The sequence below is a fragment of the Felis catus genome, chromosome D1 (genome assembly GCF_018350175.1).
Source record: "Felis catus isolate Fca126 chromosome D1, F.catus_Fca126_mat1.0, whole genome shotgun sequence".
Taxonomy (NCBI): Eukaryota; Metazoa; Chordata; class Mammalia; order Carnivora; family Felidae; genus Felis; species Felis catus.
Genome location: NC_058377.1, coordinates 76,717,730 through 76,735,098, shown reverse-complemented (window position 1 = coordinate 76,735,098; position 17,369 = coordinate 76,717,730). Strand labels below are relative to the sequence as shown.

The following is a 17,369-nucleotide window of genomic DNA, read 5'->3' as shown; positions in this document are numbered from 1 at the left end:
TTCTATGCAGATGTAGTCAATTCCATGAACAATACCACGTCCAGAAAAGCTTTTACACGTTAAAAAAACAGTTCAAGTGATCTAGTTATCCTTGTCCAACTCCTTCTGTAAATGTTTCGGTTACAGGTGGAAAAGTCAACTACAAAGTGTCCTCAAATGAAGACACAAATTTGGGCAACTCAGGCAGAAGGCTGAGGTTCAAGCCAACTCATTAACTGCCTCCACCTCTTCCCTCATTGTACTGCTACTGTTTTACTACTACTATAGTGTTTTACATTTTAGAGCCTGTGACAGTCTAAAACACATTGATATATATATATATATATACAGATAGATATATATGTGTGTGTGTGTATATGTGTATATATACATACATACACACATATATATATATTCTTTTCGTATATATACATACATATATATACATATATATGCACATACACACACACACACACACACACACACACATATATTCCTTTCATAACTCTTTGCAATAACATTGTTGGAAAAACACGGATGGGGATATTCACCCAATTTTACTATGTAAAAATACAGAAGTTACAATTCGGCAGCAATGAAATCCTGTCTAACCCCTAGTTCTCTAAATTTGCAATCCAGTTCTTGAACTACATTGCACTGCCTCCCCAGGCAACATTTATAAACACGAGATTCTCCCCATCTTATTGATGTCCACCTAACTGACCACGAAAACCACTTGAAGAAAATTATTGTCCTTGATTTGTAACTTTCAAGGGAAGATGTATTTTCAGAGCCTGTGGACACCAGAAACATTATTTGAACTCATAATTTTTTACAATCAGACTTTCAAATTCCACAAAGGTGAAGCCGCTACTTATCACAATGGCATGAGAGGGTTGGGCAAACACAAACTCATTGAACTAGGGTAATTAATATTATTTTATGAGGTAACATAATTCTGAAGAAAAAATGCATTAAAATCAAATCCCTATGTGCGCCTCAGATTTATAGCATTAGCATGAAAGTACCAGCAGTGGGCTGGATAATCCATGGAATTATATTAATATTTATGTCTTTTTACTTTACTTTTGAAGTATCTTCAGCCTTCTTTTAAAAGCTGAGCACTGGTATTTTTATTTGCCTCATGGAACTTAAAAAAAACCCACAAATATTATATGTATAAATTCCCATTGTAAAAGATAAAAACAACATTGAATTCATAATAAGTGAACTTTCTCTCTCTCTCTCTCTCTCTCTCTCTCTCTCTCTCTCTCTCTCTCACACACACACACACACACACACACACACACACACACACACGGGCAATAACATGAGCAGTTTGCATGTCCCAGTCTTTATGCTTTACAGAAGTATGCATATAGGGAGTTATAAATAATAAATGAGATATGTGATGATGCTACAGGTAATGTCCTCTAGCTTTATTTGATTCTTCTCGAAAATGCATCATCTTGGAGATCATTGAGTATGTACGTGAACACACATACACATGTGTGTGCATACATACACTTAAAGTTTTTTAAACCTTTATATTCTCTTCCACAAAATGACATGTGAAATAAATCATTCCATTACTGACAGATTTTCTGGCTGTATCTGGCTTTCAATGAATATATACAACACAGCAAAACACCTCTGTATGTGCACATTCCCCCCTCATGGGCATGTGCCTTTCCCAGAATACATTTCAGGAGATAAAGTGAATGGAATCAAGAGAATCCCTTCATTACTCTTCACATTCACTTTAAATGTTGATAGGTTTTTCTCAAATTGCCATTAAAAGTTTCACTAATTTACACTCAGGCATGTACACAAATAAAAACAAACCTGTTTGCACAAACGTCACCAACAGAGAATAAAGTCATTTTTTTAAAATTCTGCCCAATTTATCACGATCTCGCGGTCCGTGAGTTCGAGCCCCGCGTCAGGCTCTGGGCTGATGGCTCGGAGCCTGGAGCCTGTTTCCGATTCTGTGTCCCCCTCTCTCTCTGCCCCTCCCCCGTTCATGCTCTGTCTCTCTCTGTCCCAAAAATAAATAAAAACGTTGAAAAAAAATTTTTTTTTAAAAATTGTGCCCAATTTAGGGCATGATTATGGTGTCTTATTCACTGTATATTACTTCTGTCTTCAAGCTACTCAGCCTTCCTGTGTCTCAGTTTTGTTTCCTCTAAAGTGGGGATAATTATAATAATATAGAACCCAAAGGATCATTTCCTGTCTTTTGTACATTTTGCCTCCTTTTCAATGTAATGTTGTCACTTTCCTCTGGTTAATTCAGTAAGGTAACACATATTTAATGAGCACCTACAATGTGCCAGGCATCCATCTACTCGCTGGAGACACAGCAGGGAGACAAAACCAAGCGGTTGCTCTCAGAGAGCTTACATCCCAATGGGGAGGCAGACAATACAGAAGCAAACACATAAATGTATAATGTTCTGTTATGTTGTGTTAATGAAAACAACAAAAAAAAATAAAGTAGGGTGTGAGGCTAAGAAATATTAAGGATGCTATTTTAGAGGCGGCCTAAGAACGTTACTCTGATAAGGAGATACTTGAGTCAAGACCTGAAGGAAATGAGCACATCCAGGCTGAGGGGAAAGCAAGTGCAAATCCCAAAACTGGAAGCTGGTTGGCAGGTCTGAGACACAGTGAGGGATAATATGTTGGCGTAAAGGGAATGAGGGGAGAGAAAAGAGAGATGCCAGCTAAGAGGAGCCAGAGACCGGATCCTGAAAGCTCTCATAAGCCACAAGGAGAAACTTTAATTTTATTCCAAATGCAGATGGAAACCAAGGCACTATATCTGAATTGCTGAACTGCTACCACACAGACAGAGGCTAAAACTTTCAGCTTCCTATGCAAGCAGAACCTGGAGTATGGCCACTGGCAGTGCCCACTTGCCCTCTGAGCAAAGCACACAGGGAATAAAAACCCACGTCAGCAATCAGAGTGTCCCTCACAAACTCAGGCCAAGAGGCAAAGCTAAACAGAGCCATGAAGGTGTAGAACCATGCCCCAGACTCAAATGCATACCTTTTGCATTCAATCCAAAATGCAGACTTAAATCATTTTTCTTCTCTGATGCACAGTGCCCTCACCAGATGACAGACCAGGAACAGAACCCCAGCCATGCTCAGCTACCAGAATGGTGACAAGGGTCTACCACATGAGTACCAGAAGCCCAGGCAGGGAAGCTGTTCACAGCTCACCTCAAAGGCAGCAAGCCTACCTCTGCAGATGGTCCCATTTCCCACATAGCCCGGTTTGCAGGTGCAGCTGTGTCCCTGGACAGTGTTGGTGCAGATGGCATTCTCGTCACAGTTGTGCTGCCCGCTGCCGCATTCATCATGCTCTGTTTGCAGGGTGAGAAAAAAAGAAAGAGACACCTTTTCTTAAGTTGGAATCACAGGTGTTAGAAAAGTAAGTTGAGACTCACCACATAAGAATGGCATGACTACCATGTATGGGGATCTTACTATATACCTGGAAGTTTCTATCCCTGATGTGGTGGAAATCTCAACAGGTCTAAAAGATAGATGTCATTATCCCCACTTTGCAGGTAAAAAGACTAAGGGTCAGAGAAGGCAGCATCTTATGCAACTCACATGACTGGTAAGTACTGCTCTGGGGGCATTGCCTTTTCCATGCTCTGCAAATGTTTCTATAGAGGCTCCAAGGCAGTGTCTCAATGGGGTAATTTTGCATCCCATCCCCACTGGAAACATTTGATGATGTCTGCCAATACCTTTGGTTATCATGGTTTGAGTAGGGGTGTTACTAGAATCTAGTGGATACAGGACAGGCATGCTACTAAGCATCTTACAATGAACAGGAAAACCCAACACAAGAAAGCATGAACCAGTACAAAATGTCAATGGTTCCTGGGTTGGGAAACCTACCTCTAAGGTTAAAAAAGGAAAAACAAAAATCCCACATGTGAGAATCCATAGTTTCTTTAGAACAAAGAGAGTAAAATTGAAGAGGGAGGCTCAGCTGATAAAACTTGGCAAAGAAGGGCTGACTAAAAAGGAATTTCAAAGGAATTTGGTAACAGGAAATGCTGGCAAGCATGGGGTTGTGCTGAGTCTAAAAGGGATTTACTCTTAGGACCTCTCTTCAAGGGCCTTCAGCAGGGCTCTTAACTCTAGTTTTCCAGGTAGTCCAAGTTCACAGGGCTCAGCAATCAACCCCTGGGTTGATACCTGATGGGTAATCACATGGTTATATATTTTCAAATAGCTACAGCATCCTTAACCCACAAAACATGAGGGAAATAGGTCTAACACCTTACAAAATACACTGCAAGAATCCAAGTTAGAAATCAAGATTTCACAGACAGCGATACCTTCCTGTCATCAGCAGGAAATTTAAAGAGTCATCTAAATCGCTACTCTGTAAATAAAGAGTATTGAAAGGTTAGGCCTTATTCCCTTTAACATCCACTAGTACAACTTGTTAGAAATTTTAAGAAGAAAATTAAGATAGGTTTAAGTCACAAAGGTTATAATACAAGAGTTGAAATCCCAGCTAGCAACCCCAAAGAAATAACACTAATTGAACAACACTTAAAAATTCAATATAGTTTGTAGTGTGCTGTTACAAAAGTGTACCAATCAATTGAAATATCCTCTATCTTCGTTAATTTTTACTCTAAATTTCCTAACAGAAACCCAGTAATGAGAAAGGTTAAATTCTACAACCTACAGCTGTTTTGGTCACCCATGTGTAATTAAAGTAAAGCGTACATAGGCATATGACTGAACACCTTCCATTTTTCAAAACAAAAATTTTCTTTTGGCCATAAGACCAATGCAAATGGTCAGTGAGAAGCGTGCACAGGTTACCATGCAGGGAGAAGAGAAAATTTATGAGAACTCACATCTAGTCTGTGCTAATGTTATTTCCAGCACACTCCAGAAATAGTATCACCCTGTGGATGTCCAATCAAATTTACAGACCTATTAAACACCTAGTACATGCAGTTACAACACCAGAGGATGTCGGGCACACAAAGTCTAAGAACATAGACTTTGACACTGAAGTTTTCAATCTCTTATTTAAATTAATTTAATAAATAAATTATTTAAATTAATAATAAATTAAATAAATCCCTTATTTAAATTAATTTAATAATTATTAGGGTCTGTACTGGGACTACAAAGGTGAGTAGGTATGTCTCTGTTCACACGGACATTTTAATAGGGGCCACCAGATGTCAATATGCAACTAGGCAGAACAGAAGGGAGAAGTGATAAGAGTTACCAGGAGATGACTTTGTATTTTACCTAGAAAACATATTTTAGAGTGAACAGAGGGCTCTATTAATAATTACACTAGAATAACAGCATTGACTCAGGATGACCTAGGCAAACTGGCACGTGTGGTCATGCTAGATAGGAGGAAGAGACTGAAATAAGAGTCCACTGAGGTAAAGAAATTTCAGCTCATAGGAAGAAAAGTCTTCTTGCAAAAGGTAGTATTTGAACTGGTCTTTGAAAAATGGTCATAGTTTTCTCAGTCAGGATTGCCCATGAGAGGCACTACAGGCAAAATAAAGGCATGGTTTTATGCAACATTTCAAACATCTGATACATCCTTACCTACCTGGTCTTTTCCCCCCCAAGCTCTGTTGAGGCATAAGTGACAAAACTCTAAGTTATTTAGAGTGTACAACGTGATGATCTGTTGTATGTATACATTGTGAAAGGATTTCCCTCATCAAGGTAATTAACATATCCATCCTACATAGTCTTTTCTCCCAATATTCTTGAAGCAAACCCTCTTCTCTGATGAGATGGCCCCAACATGGCCCTGCAAATGCAAGAGTTCATTCCTACCCCTCTCCAGTTTGACATTTTATGTCCATGACTTAAAATACAGTCTCCCAATGTAGTTGGACTACCTTTGCCCCCACCTGGCTTCAAACACCATTTCATGCACATACTTTTGCCAGGAAAGCCTTCCATACCTCCTCCCCATACCACATAAATTTCACCCATCTTGGAATTTTTACCAAATTTGCTATCTTTACCTCTTTGGAGGCAACCATATCACAATACATGGTGATATTTGTGAGTTTTATTATTATTGCCTTATTAACTAACTTTGAAGAGAGGAATTGTAGCATATTTTATACAACCCTCACTTTGCCTATCATTACTTCCCATAATGGTATTGAGCCTAGAAAGTGCCAAGCACTGAGCTAAATATTGCACATATCATTTAATTCTCCTAACAATCACATGAAATGAGTTTTCCCATTTTACAATGAAGAAGCAGATACAAAAACAACAACATCGACAACAACAAACAAACAAACATTAAAGAATCTGCCCAAGATCACAAAACCAGTAAGTGAGGGAGCTCGTATTTGTGACACTAGACACCAGGGTGACCACATCAGTCAGCAGCTACAAGCAATCTGGATACGGTTGAAGTTAAACCAAGACATATGGAAGTGATTCCATAGAGCCAGGAAGGAAGACGGTCTTTTTGTATTATACTAGCCCCAAATTTCCACTGAAGATCTGACCTATGTTGGACAACAATCATCAAATATGAAATGATCTCCTTCCAAAAACATCAAATTCCCTTCCAGCTGTTGGAGATGCTGCAAAAGGGGGAGGACAAGCGCTCTGAGAGGCAGCACAAGGCAGTTGAGAGCACGGACTCCAGAACCACGCAGCCTGGGTGAGACAACCCTGGGTTTGCCACTCATTAGTTTCCTAATACGGAAAATGTGGATAATAATAGAACCTATCTTCTGAGGTGGTTGTGAGGATTACATTAATTAATGTAAGTAAAATGCTTAGAGCACATGGCAACTAGTACGTGCTTCATAAATGTAAGCTATTTTTATGACCATTATTACTACTATTACTAAGACCACCACTACTGCAATTATTTGTGAGCAGACTTTATTGTTGGATGGTAGTAAAAATTGGTTAAGAAAATGTTCTCTTTCCTTTATAGTTCAGGCAGAAAGGCTACGAACAGATAGGCTTTTGAAGATAATTAAATTAGAATATCTCTTTGAATACCCAAGGAAGTTATTTGCTTAGATTCAATTGTCCCCAAGAAACAAGACTATAAATTGGAAAGGTGAAAGATGTATGTTTAGAATTGTTGATGTCTGACTAGAGTTTGATTAGTATAATTAGAGTATCCAACCTCTCAGGACAAAGAATAATGATTACGGCAGCATGCTGTTTCTCCACTAATGATGGTAATTATTGTTATGCTGGTTAATATTTGTTGAGCACTGATGAGGCACTGTCATTATCACATAGGTCCTTTATCCTCCTCCTTTTCTTCCTTTTCCTTCCATAGAATGGCTCAGAAAGACTCTACCCTACCTCTGTAATAATGCAATCAAATGGAATCAATAGCCATTATCAATTAAATACCATGTTTTCGGGGCGCCTGGGTGGCTCAGTCGGTTGAGCGTTGGACTTTGGCTCAGGTCACGATCTCGCTGTCCGTGAGTTCGAGCCCCGCGTCGGGCTCTGGGCTGATGGCTCAGAGCCTGGAGCCTGCTTCCGATTCTGTGTCTCCCTCTCTCTCTGCCCCTCCCCCATTCATGCTCTGTCTCTGTCTCAAAAATAAATAAACGTTAAAAAAAAATTAGGGGAGCCTGGGTGGCTCAGTCGGTTGAGCGTCCGACTTCGGCTCAGGTCATGATCTCACAGCTCGTGAGTTCGAGCCCCGCATCAGGCTCTGGAGTCTGCTTCTGCTTCTGTGTCTCCCTCTCTCTCTGCCCCTAACCCACTCACATTCTGTCTCTGTCAAAAATAAATAAACATTAAAAAAAATTTAAAAAAAATTAAATACCATGTTTTCTTAGTAGACTAGTCAGGACCCAAACAAGTTACTGAAATAGTCACTTCAGCTGCAAATGCTCCATATTTGGGGTCTGGTGGGCTTGTAGCTTTACTTTGTCCATCTCTCATGCATTTTACAAAATTGTTACAATGACCTCACTAGGAGGAGCCAAGCACATCTCATCAGACAACGTTTTATAGATAAAGAAATTGAGGTTTGAAGCACCTGTGAGGTGTCATTACATATAATATGTTGGGCATACAGTATATACAATAAGTTGTATGTCTGGCACTCAAACTTCCATCTATCTTCCTCATCTCTTCTGTATTCTTTCCAAAACTCCACCTTACCGTGTGATCAAAAGGAACTTCTAAAGTGTTGGCCACAGTGTAGGTTAATTTTTTACTTTTTAAAGGAGAATAATCACAGACTTAAAGTAAGTTGCAGAAATAGTACAAAGAATACCATTACACTTCACCCTGCTTCCTTCCCTCAATAGTGCCATCTTATATAGCTGTAGTACAACATGAAAACGAGACAACTGACATTGGTATATTACTGTTAGCTAGCCTACAAACCTTATTCAGTTTACACCTTTTTTTAAAAAACAATATCTATCTCCTTTTGGGGGTGTATATGTGCATATAAGTGTATAATTCTAAGCAATATTACCCTATGTATAAGTTCAGGTGCAGACCACCATATTCACGCTATTGCTTTTTGTTTACACCTACTCAACACTCCCCCAAACCCACCTACCCCCCAGTCCCTGTCCCTTATTGGCTACTAATATGTTCTCATCTCTACAGTTTTGTCATTTAGTGAATGCTGTATAAATAGAATTATACGTACAGTAAGTAAATTCTGAGACTGACTTTTTTTCACTAGATGAAATGCCCTTGAATTCAAGTTGTTGTATGTGTCCACAGTACAAGTTACTTTGTTGTTGAGTAGTATTCCAGTGCATAAAGTCATCACAGTTTGTTCAACATACACACGCTGAAGGACTCTTGAATTGTCTCCTGTATTTTTCTATTATGAATGAAGTTTCGATGAACATCTGGGTAAAGGTTTTTGTGTGAATATCTACTTTCATTACTCTGGATTAATATGCAAAAGTGTGAACACAGGGTCATACGATAAATGCATGCTTCATTTTGTAATAAACTGCCAAACAATTTCCTGGAATAGCTGTACTGTTTTACATTCCCATCAGCAATGTGTAAGCCATCAAGTTTCTCCACAACACTGTCAGCATTTCGTTTTGCCACTTTAAAAATTTTAGCCATTGTGATAGGTGTGTACGTGATACTACATTGTGCTTTGCATTTTGCCAATGGCTGATGATGTTGAACATCTTTTGACAAGCTCATTTTCGACCTGAAGCTTGTCTTTGGTAAATTATCTGCTCGTGTCTGTTACGCATTTATACTTGGGTTTTTATTTTACTGTTGAATTTTGAGAATTCTTCATATGTTCTAGATATTAAGGCCTTTATTATGTGGTTTGTAAATATCTTTTCACAGTCTGTGCCTTGTATTTTCATCCTCATCATTTCACATGCAAAGGTTTAATATTTTATGAAACTCAATTTATTTTTTATTTTATGGATAGTGCTTTTAATGTCATGTCTAATAACTCTTTATCTAACCCCAGGTCTTAACGATTTTCTATTTTTTTAACAGTTTTACATTTTACGTTTTAAGCCCATGACCCACTTTGAGCTAATTTTTGTATATGGTATATGGTATACAGTTTCAGTTGAGGTGTTTTGTTTTGTTTGCCTACACTTCTCCAATTGTTACAGTGCAAAAATTGAAAAAGCTATGTTCCTCCATTAAATTGCTTTTGTACCTTTGTCAAAAACCAACTGGTTATATGTACGTTGGCCTACTTCTGGGGTTCTCTATTCCATTCCAATGATCTAGGTGTCTATTCCTTTGCAGATACCACACTGCCTTGATTACTGTAAGTATAGAAAGGCACATAGAAAGCCTTAACGTCAGATATAGTGATTTCCCCCACTTTACTCTTCTTTGGTCAAAATTGTTTTCGTTATTCTAATTTCTCTTTCTACACAAATTTTATTTTACTTAAAAACATTTTTTTAATGTTTATTTAATTTTGAGAGAGAGAGGGGAAGGGAGAAAGGAAGAGGGAGAGGCAGAGGCAGAGAAGGTGGGAGACACAGAATCTGAAGCAGGTTCCAGGCTCTGAGCTGGCAGCACAGAGCCCATCATGGGGCTCAAACCTAACAGCCATGACATCATGACCTAAGCCAAAGTTGGAAGGGTAACCGACTACGCCACCCAGGTGCCCCTACATAAATTTTAAATTAAGTTTGTTCATTTCTATAAAAATTCTTGTTGGGATTTTAATAAGGGTTTGTGTTATACTTACAGATCAATTTGTGGAGAACTGACATCTTTATCATATTGAGTCTTCTTCTGTGAACATAGTATATCTACCTATTTACTTACTCTTTGATTTATTTCCTAAGTGTTTTGTAATTTTTAGTATACAGATCCTACACATGTTTTGTTAGATTTATTTCGTGAGGTATTTCATTTTACTTTGGAGCAACTATATATAATAGTAATCCTTTTTTAAAACTTTGGTTTCTAGACGTTGGTTGCTAGTATACAGGAATGTAATTGATTTTTGTGCGTTGATCTCATAGCTTGTGACATTGCAGAACTCACCTATTAGCTCTATAATTTTTGTAGATTCCTCAGGATTTCCTACCTAGATAATCATGTCATCTGTAAACAGAAATAGTTTTAATTCTTTCTGCTCTCTATGCTTTTTATTTCCTTTTGTTGCCTTATTGTGCTAAGACTTCCAGTGCTATTTTGCACAAGAGTCACGAGAGTGGACATCACTGGTTTGTTATTAATCTAAGGGAGACAGTGTTCAGTCTCTCATTATTAAATATAGTATTAGCTCTGCCTCATACTACTTTGTCAATGCTGGATGAAGTTCAGCTCCGTGGTGAGCTCCCCTGACAATGAAGTTGGGAAAGAGCAGAGTGCCTATTGGCCCACCTTGCACTGCGTTGTTCAGTCTCCAAGCTGATGGTGGGGAGTGGAGGCCCAGGTCCATGCTGAACCCCACTGACATTACTACAGGGTGACAATCAGCAGGTTCTCTCTGCCAAGCAGGTTTCCCATTGAAAGATGGCTAAAGTAGAGTTGGTATTTTCAAGGTTTTCTGCTCCGTGAAGCCCCCTTTTCCCCAGAAGTGGAGTGGACTTTTCTTGGAACTTTTATAGTATGTGGTTGGTGGTGTATTGGTGGTTTCAAGGTTGCAGTCTGCTTCAGCTCCTCAACTAGGATGACTAAGATTCAAAAATAAAATGGGGAACTCACGCCATGTGGCTCCTCAAGTCCCAAAGTTCCCAGGTAGTTCACCTTCCGTTCATCTTTCAGTCTTCCTGGGTATTTGTTGTGTTGTGTCTAAGGGTTTTCTTTTGGTTATAGAAGAAAAGACCCGGGATAAAGAGGGCTAGTCCGTCTTGGCCAAAATCAAAAGTCTTCTGTATATTTAATTTTTAAGAAATTAGTCACTTCCCTCCTCTGTTTCTTTTCTAAAGAGCACTAACAATTGGGATTTTTCATAAGTAACATTTAGTGAGCACATACTATGAGCCAGACTCTGACCTAGTTGTATCATAGCATTCATATGAGTTAAGAGTTATTATTATTCCTATTTTCTATATGAAGAAATGGAAACAAAGAGGTTGTGGCCCACGGTTATAAGGTGGTAGATTCAAACCAAGACAGTCACTGTCAAACCATGACAGAAGAATTAGAGTCATGTAGTTATCAGTCATTCTTGAAACTCCTTTCTCCCTAATCACTTATAATAGATCCATCACCAAGTCTTGATTTTTCTCAAATTCATTGCTATAACCCTTATTTCCATTGCCACCACCCTCATCCAAGCCACCATCATCTCACCCACATCTAAGCTGCCATTAATTAAGTTAGAGCTATTATTTCTCAATGAATCTCCCCACACTCAGTATTGCCCACTTTCAATTTATTCTTCATATTACATTTAAAGCAATCTTTTAGGAAATCAAATCTGATCATCTTGCCATCCCTGCTGAAATTTTCCAGCAAGTTACTTCCCTTTTATCTCAAAATGTGGACATTGTTAATATGATCTCCTGGTCCCAGCATGGTTTCACCGCCACCTAACTGCCTAGAACCATTTTGCTTCATTTTCACTCTTGCCTGCTCTGTTCAACCACCCTGCCTTTATCTCCTTCCCTCAGGTCATAGGGACTTTCATATAGGCTTCCCTCTTGGCCCAGTTACTGATTGCTTATCCTTATTATCTCAGTTCAGTCCTCAGCTCCTCAGAAAAGAACACCTGATTTCCTTGATGGGGAAGTTTCCCCTGTAACCTACTGATGTAAGCACTTAGCACCTCCTCATAGGGTTAATCACAGTTACAATTTTATGTCTATTAATGTATTGCTATTTTTACTAATACCTACCTTTTCTACCAGAACATATATTGCTTGGGAATATATGTCAAATGTATCTTTCTTTACTTTAGATCCAGCTCCTACCAGAACTGCTGAAACATAGTATGTCCCTAACACAAATACTTATTAGAGGGGATGGGAGGGGAGGGGGAAAAGAAAAAAGAAAAGAAAAGAAAAGAAAAGAAAAGAAAAGAAAAGAAAAGAAAAGAAAAGAAAAGAAAAAAGAAAAGACAGAAAGAGTAAAGCAAGAAACAAAAGAGTATGATTGCCCTTAGCATCAAAAGTTACAGAGAGGTCAAAGAGAAGTAAGATAAGAAAAAAGTAATTGCATCAGGTAGCTGAGGGAAACTTAGAAGAATTCAAAAATAAAATACAACTTGGTACTGATGTGTTGATGTGTTTATCACATTGACTTTGTGGGATGAGGAGAAAATAAAGTGGTTTCAGGAGCTCTGAGACAGGCCATTTCTTTCATGAAGAATTGCTAAGGATTCTGAGAAAACCTAAGCCTTATAAGAAAATATCTATAAATCATTTACCTGACAAGAGACTCGAATCAAGCATATATAAAGAACCTTTACAACTCAATAAAAAGATACCGAGAAAGTATTTGAATAGACATTTCTCCAAAGAAGATAAACAAATGGGTAGTAAGCACATAAAAAGATGCTCAGCATCACTAGTAATTAGGGAAATCCAAAGCAAAAAACACAATGAGATACCATGTCACATACACAAGAATGGCTATAATCAAAAAGACAGACAATAACCAGTGTTGATAAGCATACAGAGAAACCGGATCCCTTTCTACATTGCTGCTGGGAACGTTAAATGTTTCAGCCACTTTAAAAATTTCTTTGGTAGATCTGCAGACTGTTTCACATAGATGGGGTTACCGCATGTTCCAGCAATTCTACTCTAAGGCATACATCCAAGAAAAATGAAAACATATGCCCACACAAAGGCTTGCACACAAATGCTCATATAAATGTTATTCATAATAGCCAAATGGTGGAAACTCAAATACTCATCAACTGATAAATCCATAAAGAACATGTGGTATATCCACACAACATTATTATTGCATGTTATAATTTGATGTACATTATTCAGTAATAAAACAGAATGAAGTACTGCTATATACTACAACATGTATTGTGCATGAACTTCAAAAACACTGTGCTAAGTGAAAGAAATCAGTCCCAGAGATCATGTGTTATATGATCTCATTTAAATAAAATGTCCGCAATAGGCAAATCTATAGAGACAGGAAATGGAGGAGTAGTTACCTAGGGCTAAGCTTGAGGGAATGGAGAATAATCCTTCATGGAAAGCAGTTTTCTCCTTAGGGCGACAAAAACGTTCTAAAATCAGATAATCATGATTGTGTAACTCTGAAAATATACTTAAAACCACTGAATCGTACACAATAAAAAGTAAACTTTCTGCTATGGCAATTGTACCCCAATATTAAGTTGTTGCAAATTATTAACATGTATCTCTCTGTCCATGTTTTAATGTTTATTTATTTTTGAGAGGGAGAAACGGGGGGGGGGGGGGAGAGCGAGAGAGAGCACTAGCAGGTGAGGGACAGAGAGAGAGGGAGACACAGAACTTGAAGCAGGCTCCAGCCTCTGAACTGTCAGCAGAGAGCCTGATGTGGGGCTCAAACTCACAAACTGTGAGATCATGACCTGAACCAAAGTCATTTGCTTAACCAACTGAGCCACCCAGGCGCCCCTCTCTGTCCATGTTTTAAGATGAGAATGTAATGACTCATGAGAAATCACTCCCAGATAAAATGTTCTTTTGCACATGGATACAAGAATTGTTCATCATTTTTGCTAACACCCTAGGAATATGCCATATTACCTTAACTGAAAATATTATTTATTTCAGAGGAATATTTTTAGGGGAGAAAGTAATTATGTATAAAATGTATGTGTCAATTATAAGATGATCCCTAGTTTCCTAGATGTCAAATCTGAAAATCTACACTTTAGGCCCAAGGACATGTTATTTATAATCTAAAGTGGTGCTTGAATTCAAGAAACATTTTTCGAAGTCAAAATAAATACAACTCTAAGCTCGCTATTTGCCAGAATGGACAGCTAAATTTCATTCATTATTTGGTTACTTTCCAGTCCACTTCGTACTCAGCAGGATCCCACTATGGTTCTCAGGATTTTAGACAAAAGTTCATGATCAGACTGAGTTGCACATTGGCTATTACCATAACCCATTAAAAGGCAGCTTGAAGTTCTGCTGATTCCCTGCTAAGCTCAGGTGCTAAGATCTTTGCCAAGGACAGTTACCCTAATATCAGGGACCTGAATCTTTGACTATACCACAAATCCATTCTCCTTGCTGGAAATGACCCCACTCTCAGAGACACCACTTTAAGAACCTACAGGTCTCCATCTTCTCTCTCCAGGGTGTAGCCACTTTAGCTTAGACCCCTTTTACTTCCTCAAATACCAAACCCTCTAATGCCAGCTCCTTCTGGGTAATTCAGTTTCTTTGAAACTGTGCATTAACTCTGCTCATTGGCAAAGAGGCACTGGATCTCCAGAACTGGACAGACAGGACAGCTGTCCTTCACTCAAAGCCCAGAGTAGGGTTATGAGCCGACTGGCCAGAGGGATTACAGAGAACAGGTCGGAATGAGAAGTAGAAGGAAAGTAATTCTAATCCTTTTCAATTTTCCCACAGCAATAAGAAACAAAACATAAAGTAGTAAGTCAACCAAGTGCTTTTCTACCTGGATATATAGTATTATATATTAAATATGGCAGGTTATATATAATGTATATTAATCATTTATATATCCATCCAAAGAAAGTCTGTTAAATGTATGTATGTTAAACTATTACCAGTGTTTTGTGATGGGGAGGAAGGGATGGATAGAGGACAAATGGCAGGCATTTATATTATTTACTTTATTCACTTTATACTTCTGAATTTTTTTCAACAAATGTATCTTTTATTACTAAACAAGAGAGTTGTTTTCATTTTTTTTAGAATGAATAAAATGGTTTCATATCCATCCAATTTTATAGAGAAAAACAAAGCTTTGGAGGCTGACCAATCTGGATACAAATCCCAGCACTAGATGCAAATCCTAGAGAGACTGGGCAAATTCTCCACACTCCAGTTTCTGTGTGTACAATATGTGGACAATACCGTAACAAATGAATGGAAAATTTGGCTTGGTGTCTGTGCCTTCACATGTGAACAGATTCTGCTACAGAAGAGATGTTTAAGAAATGTTTATAAAATGAGTGCTCATGAAAATAAACTTCCTAATCCCTCTGCTATCATTCTGGGCACACAGTAGGTGCTCCAAAGATGGCAGAGAACATCACCACCATCATAATCATAATCACCATCAATACAGCACAGAGTTGCCTGCGTTTTCCATGAAGTCTTCTTCAGTAATTATGGGAAGATTTTACTAGGAGCTTTATTACTTTCCTCTACATCCCAGAGACTCTGGGTCCAAGTCCAGTTTTCTCACTTGCTCACTCTGTGATCTAAACAAGTATACTTAATGTCCCTGAGCCTCAGTGTCATCACCCAAAAATAGAAACAGTAAGACACATCACACAGAGCTGTTGGAAAGATTAGCTGAAAAAGCATGGAAAAATGTCTAACAGCATACCAAACAAATAATACAGATTCAGTAAATGTTCATTTTGTTCCACAGGGTTAATTTAGAAATGCATCATTAAACTAAAAAATAAATGAAGAACTGATCTGTGGTCCAATGTGTCTGGGTTTCTTTTAAAATACCTAGTACAATTGGAATATCCAACGTGAGACTAAAACACGCAAAACTGTTGTTTGACTTTGGTTTTAAGTAGTGGTCATGTAAGCATCCCCAAAGTGACCCTTTTTTTGAGGCCCTTTGTCTCTCTACTGTGAAGATGCTAGCTTGTGATTTTTTTTTGGTTCTACAGTTACCCAAAGGAACTCTGAAGAAAACTGTTTAAATATAAGACATGGCAAAAAAGAATAATGCTTATCCTTATCATAGAAGTTTGCCTATTCCTTCCAGAGCCTTGTTATGTATGTCTTCTTGTTTTTCATTCTGAAGCAAGAGGATGGTACAAAAACACAAAGCAAAATGGAGAGAGAGACTGGCAAAAGAGAAAAACGTCTTTTCCTCCCTTTCCATTAGTGATTCTAACTCCTTGTCAAGTGCCCTGGGTCTCATTTGATGTACAAGGTCCCATAGAAAAAGAAGCTAGAATCAAAGGAAAGCCAGAACCTTGAAAATGTGCTAGTGCTGTTGCCCTGCTTTCCGATAGGCTTCATTCCTATGGAATTGCCCTCCATGCCCAACTACAGTGGGGTGTGGTGTCCTCCACAAAATGCATGTCCACTGGAACCTCAGAATGTGACTTTATTTGGAAATAGGGTCTTTGCAGATGTAATTAGTGAAGGTGAGGGCACATGTGGTTCAAGTGGGCCCTAAACTCAATGACTGGTACCCTTGTAAAAGGAGGAGACACATCAAAATACACACAGGGAAGAAGGTCATGTGAAGACAGGCAGAGATCAGAATTATGCACCCATAAGTCAAGGAACATCAGGAGCTACCAGGAGCTCCAAGAGGAAAGGAAGTGTTTTTCCATAGAGCCTTTGGAGACAGAATGACCCTACTGACTCCTTGATTTTGGATTCCAACTTTGAAAATCCTGAGAAAAAAATTCTGATGTTTTAAGCCACCCAGTGTGTGGCAATTTGTTATAGCAGTGCTAGAAAACTAATATACCAACATCACATACAGTTTTTCACACCCTAAGTTCCAAAGAGGACACTGAAGGGCCAGGTCCTGAAGCCCATCACTGTCTCCCAGAAAGGAGACACTAGAGGATCAAGGGAAAGGGGACATACAAGTCTATAATGAAATTATTACATGGTACTTAGGGTGGGGGAATGGTAAATGGAAGACTGAGTGATGGACATACTGAGTCTGAACCACAGACCCCTCAAGAAGAAACTCTAAGATATCAGTAAATTTCTTAACCCTCGTGAAACTCAATTTACC

General features: G+C 38.5%; 1 protein-coding gene across 5 annotated transcripts in view; it reads right to left on the bottom strand.

The window, feature by feature from the left end:
• Positions 1 to 17,369, bottom strand: part of NELL1 (neural EGFL like 1) — an 883,212-nt gene that overhangs the window by 355,197 nt on the left and 510,646 nt on the right. For all 5 annotated transcript variants that reach the window (XM_003993068.5, XM_003993069.5, XM_045039061.1 and 2 more), the window contains one exon: positions 3,230 to 3,352. In XM_003993068.5, the coding sequence (XP_003993117.2) occupies positions 3,230 to 3,352 (123 nt within the window). The remainder of the gene's footprint in view (positions 1 to 3,229; positions 3,353 to 17,369) is intronic.